The 5,470-nt window shown below is 50.0% G+C and overlaps 1 protein-coding gene across 1 annotated transcript; it reads left to right on the forward strand.

Annotated features, from left to right (window-relative positions):
* Positions 1-785: 785 nt before the first annotated feature.
* On the forward strand, positions 786-2,985 carry LOC127045789 (uncharacterized). The gene is made up of 2 exons (XM_050942311.1): positions 786-1,697; positions 2,445-2,985. The coding sequence occupies exons 1-2, from the start codon at positions 1,502-1,504 to the stop codon at positions 2,972-2,974; spliced, it is 726 nt and encodes a 241-aa protein (XP_050798268.1). The 5' UTR covers positions 786-1,501; the 3' UTR covers positions 2,975-2,985.
* Positions 2,986-5,470: the final 2,485 nt, after the last annotated feature.

The raw sequence follows: 5,470 nt of genomic DNA on the forward strand, positions 1-5,470 counted from the left end.
AGAACAAAACAATCATTTCTCTGAGCTGACAATGTAGCTCACCCCGTCCATGTTACTACTAGTAAAAATATTTGTATTTCTCTTACACCCTGCAGCAACAGCTGACCTTCTAAACACTATTTTAGAAGTGGAGCAGCACCAGTGGTCACATGAGCTTTAGGCCTTTGAGATTCAACCTTCCAAAAACTTTAGTGACAGCCCAGGAAACTTAACATACTGACAACAGAACATTCCTGTCACCCTGTCTCTCTTGCATCCGTCTGAAACCCAGAAGTGCCGATTTGAAACAGGATAATTCACCTGCAGTTTTAAAGCTCTGGAAAGATTTTGGACCAATCTTTATTTTACAACCAAATAATCTTTTTACTGTATTTTTGAAGTGACTTTAATCCTGTTAAAAGTGTCGCTTCTGCATACTGAAGTCCTGTATGAACCAGACAGACAATCTTCTCTCCACTATGTATCAAGACTGACCTAGAGGGACACTTCCTTTCTAGAGGTGAGATAATTAGCCTCTGTGACATTCATTCACTGACACACGTACTCAGTCTGCTCCCAAAGGTACCATTTTAGAGATGACAATCTCTTTGAAGACAGAAGGACCAACCTGGTAAACTGTGAATCTGGTGACCATACAATGGGCTGTATTTATTGCTTTAACAGCCCACAGGGGTGTGAGGAGAAGAGACCGGGAGACAGAATTCTTCCATGGCCATTCCATGGAAGTAGGTGCTCCACCACCCTTTTAAAAGGTGCAGCATATATTCCCCCTGCCCTGACTCAGGGCTTGGCTACACTGGAGAGTTGCAGCGCTGGTGAGGGGGTTACAGCGCTGCAACTCAGGATGTGGCCACACTTGCAAAGCACAGCCAGCGCTGCAACTCCCTGGTTGCAGCGCTGGCTGTACACCTGGTCTGCCTCGGGTGTAGCGATTCCAGCGCTGGTGATGCAGCGCTGGTCATCAGGTGTGGACACCAACAGCGCTTTTATTGGCCTCCGGGGTATAAGGAGGTATCCCAGCATACCTTTTCAGCCACTCTGGTAATCGTTTCACACTCCACTGCCCTGGGCTCAGCTGACCCCCCCTTTAAATGCCCCGGGAATTTTAAAAATCCCCTTCCTGTTTGCTCAGCCAGGTGTGGAGTGCAATCAATCAATCAATCAATCAGCGACCATGCCTCCACGCCCCAAATGAGCCCCAGCATGGAACAGTTCCGAGCTGCAGGACCTCATCAGTGTTTGGGGTGAGGAAGCTGTGCAATCACAGCTGCGCTCCAGCTGGAGAAATTATGATACCTATGGGCAGATATCAAAGTCCTTGCTGCTAAGGGGCCATGAATGGGACGCGTTGCAGTGCAGGGTAAAAATAAAGGAGCTGCGCAGTGCCTATTGCAAAGCCTGTGAGGGAAACTGCCGCTCAGGAGCTGCTCCCACGACCTGCCGTTTTTACAAGGAGCTGGATGCCATACTTGGGTGTGACCCCACTGCCAATCTGAGGAGCATGATGGAGAGTTCAGAGCAGGGAGAAGTGGGGGAGGGTGTAGAGGAAGCGGAGAGTGAGGCTACTGGGGTGGAGGGAGACACCCCAGAGTCCCAGGAGGCATGCAGCCAGGAGCTCGTCTCAAGCCAGGAGGAGGCTAGCCAGTCGCAGCAGCTGGAAGTTGCTGGTGAGGAAGAAGCTGAGGAGCGTGTTCCGGGTAAGCAGATTTTATGTTTTGGGAGAGGAGGGTTGGGGTTATGGCTGCCTGCATGCATGCCTAAACGTGGAATAGCCCATTGATTTGCTCTATCATGTCTCTGTAATCGGCCTCAGTAATCTCTTGAAAACTTGCAGCCAGAGCGTGGGCAATGTGCTTGCGCAAGTTTATAGGGAGAGCCACCGTGGTCCTTGTCCCGGTCAGGCTAACTCGTCCGAGCCACTGTGCCGTGAGGGGTGGGGGGACCATTGCTGCACACAGGCTAGCTGCATAGGGACCAGGGCGGAATCCACATTGCTGTAGAAGACCCTCCCTCTCTTCCCAGGTAACACGCAGCAGTGATATATCTGGCAGTAGGAAACCCTGTTGAGAATGTAGGGATACTGCTCAGTGCAGGGCGCCAGGTTCGCGGTCCCCCCCCCCCCGCAGGTTGCCAGCTTCGCGGTCCCCCCCCCCTTGCAGGTCGCCAGCTTCCTGTTCCCTCCTGTCCCCTGTGCAGGCACCCAGCTCCCTCCTCTACCCAGTGCAGAGAAACCCCAGTGAGCCATCAGGCAGTTCCCCTTCCCAGGTGAAGTCGAGGCAGAAACACTCACCCCATTGCTCGCCGTGCCTTTGCTTCCGTGGCCTCTCTGTGCTATGTTAGGTATGTGGGAAGGATGCTACAAAAAGTCTACAAACTCCTTCACTGTGTGATAATAAACAATGTAGCCTCTGTGTATTACATGTTTCTATCTATGTTTTTTTAAGTGACCTTGAATAATGCAGCCGGATCACCGCCTGCCCGTCGCTTGCAGAACTTGAGGAAAAATCCGCGAAAATCAAAAGAAGAATTGATCAAAGCAGTTATGAATCAGTACGCCAGAGAAAGTAGGAAGACGCAGGAATGGAGAGAGAAAATGCATGAGTGGAGGCAAACAGAAAGCAGGAGAAAGGAATTGGCTACCAGAAAAACCTCGAAGCAGTTGATAAGCCTCCTGGCTCGCCAAACTGACTCTTTCCAGTCTCTCGTAGCCATGCAGGCAGATCTGTACCGTGGTAACCCACACCCCTCCCAAAGCTCTCTTTCTTGTTCCCCAGTATTTGCACAAAACACCCTTCTCCAGCAGCCTGTTTCTTACTACCCCCAGCTGCCCCCAGCACCTGTACGATCACCTACCAGCCCTGATAACTACAATCCTTACCCTGTGCACTCCACCCCCATGACGCTGCAGCATATTAATCCTGAAGTGCAGCAGACATTGAACAGCAATCCAAACAGGACATATTCAAACCTCTGAATGTACAGTCCACCACCTTACCCCCCTGCCCTTTTATGTACTGTATTTTGAATAAAGGATTTCATGGCTTTTACAATAGTTTTTATTAAAGTGGTAAATACTGTACCCCAAGGGAAAAACGAGCACAGCAAAGGCACCAAACATTACTGTTGGCTCTCAGCATCAAATTGCTCCCTTAAGGCATCCCTAATCCTTGAAGCCCTTTGCTGGGCCTCTCTAGTAGCCCTGCTCTCTGGCTGTGCAAATTCAGCCTCTAGGCATCGAACCTCGGAGGTCCATTCCTCACTGAATCTTTCATCCTTCCCTTCACAAATATTATGGAGGGTACAGCACGCGGATATAACAGCGGAGTTGCTGCTTTCCCCCAAATCTAGCTTCCCATTAAGACAACGCCAGCGGGCTTTCAAACGGCCAAAAGCACACTCCACAGTCATTCTGCACCGGCTCAGCCTGTAGTTGAACCGGTCCTTGCTCCTGTCAAGCTTCCCTGAATACGGTTTCATGAGCCATGGCATTAAGGGGTAAGTGGGGTCTCCAAGGATCACAGTGGGCATTTCGACGTCCCCTACTGTGATCTTGCGGTCTGGGAAAAAAGTCCCGGCCATCAGCTTCCTGAACAGGGCACTGTTCCAAAAGATGCGTGCATCATGCACCTTTCCAGGCCATCCTGAGTAAATGTCAGTGAAACGCCCATGGTGATCCACAAGCGCTTGGAGAACCACGGAGAAATACCCCTTGCGATTAATGTACTCTGATGCCAGGTGGGGTGGTGCCAGAATAGGAATATGCGTCCCATCTATCGCCCCGCCACAGTTAGGGAAACCCATTTGTGCAAAGCCATCCACAATGTCCTGCACGTTCCCCAGAGTCACAGTTCTTCTTAGCAGGGTGCGATTAATGGCTGTGCAAACTTGCATCAGCACTATTCCAATGGTGCACTTTCCCACTCCAAACTGGTTCGCCACCGATCAGTAGCTGTCTGGAGTTGCCACCTTCCAGATTGCAATAGCCACCCACTTCTCCACTGGCAGGGCAGCTCTCAAGCTCGTGTCCCTGCGCCGCAGGGTAGGGGTGAGCTCAACACACAGTCCCATGAAAGTGGCTTTTCTCATCCGAAAGTTCTGCAGCCACTGCTCATCATCCCAGGCTTGCAGGGCGATGTGATCCCACCACTCAGTGCTCGTTTCCCGAGCCCAAAGGCGCCGTTCCACGGTGCTGAGCACGTCTGTTACTGCCACAAGCAATTTACTGTCTTCAGCATCAGGCGAATCAATATCATCGTCTGACTCCTCACTGTCACTTTGCAGCTGAAGGAATAGCTCCACTGCCATGCGTGATGTGCTGGCAACATTCATCAGCAAGGTCCTCAGCAGCTCGGGCTCCATTTGTAACAGAAATCGCGCTGCAGACTCACAATGCCGCCAAACTGCTCGGAATGTGTAGCAAAGCACCACGGGGCGTTGGAACAGGAAGCGGAAAGACCTGCACCCTTCCATCCCCTTCCCACAAGCCACAGCGCCAAAATGGGACGAGGTGCTCTGTGGGATAGCTGCCCACAATGCACCACTCCCAACAGCGCTGCAAGTGCTGCAAATGTGGCCACACTGCAGCGCTGGTAGCTGTCAGTGTGGCCAGACTGCAGCGCTGGCCCTACACAGCTGTACGAACACAGCTGTAACTACCAGCGCTGCAAAACTGTAAGTGTAGCCATGGCCTCAGCATAGCTGGCTAGTATGGAAAGGGCCACATCCTCTCTGCCCTCTTTAGTGAGTCTAATGCAGTTGCTAATGGTAGCTTCAGAGCTAAAGAGGTTGTGAATGGCTTCTACACACTAGCCCAAATGAGGTGAGGGGTGCTGCCTTACCCCTTGTGGATTCATATAGGACAACACAATCTGGCACCCTTGTTGTTATAAACAGCTAGAATATGGAATTAGGGCAACGCTCCATCCTGGTCTCTGCTGACCTGAATAATCTTAAAATTAAAACAACTAAATACATTTTTCTTCTGGCAAGAGTGGCCACACTAATTTTCTCTTTCTGGCTATTGCATTCCTGAATTTTAGGAAAACTGATGTCTTTGAGCATCTTGTGTCATGATGATCAATGTCACATTAAAGAGAGGAGCCTAAGGGTAGATGTGTATAGTACTGTGAGTATTGCCATTTGTGGAAACACTGGAGTGGTGATACAGCTTGCTGTCACTCCAGCCTGTCAAAGAAAACTAGACAAAAGCTCCTGATGGAGGAGGTAGCAGTGGCCTGAAGCTATTCTCCTGGGGAAGAGGGAAGGTAAGAGTAAATGTTAAAGGCAGGAGACATTAGGAGGAAAAAAGTCAAATGACCATGAAAGAATAGTAAATGTAGTAGCAGGCATAAGATTTTTTTAAAAAAAGACAACCTGAAAATGAATTTATTTGGGCATAAGCTTTCGTGGGTAAAAAACCTCACTTCTCATGGACTCCATGCATCTGAAGAAATGAAGTATTTTAGCCACA

The sequence above is a fragment of the Gopherus flavomarginatus genome, chromosome 2, assembly GCF_025201925.1.
Source record: "Gopherus flavomarginatus isolate rGopFla2 chromosome 2, rGopFla2.mat.asm, whole genome shotgun sequence".
In the NCBI taxonomy this organism is placed as follows: Eukaryota; Metazoa; Chordata; order Testudines; family Testudinidae; genus Gopherus; species Gopherus flavomarginatus.

Bases quoted from the DNA above. Each gene is read 5' to 3' on its own strand.
- LOC127045789 (XM_050942311.1), top strand. From the start codon at position 1,502: ATGATGGAGAGTTCAGAGCAGGGAGAAGTGGGGGAGGGTGTAGAGGAA. The intron at 1,698-2,444 runs GTAAGCAGATTT...TGTTTTTTTAAG, and splicing joins AGCTGAGGAGCGTGTTCCGG to TGACCTTGAATAATGCAGCC.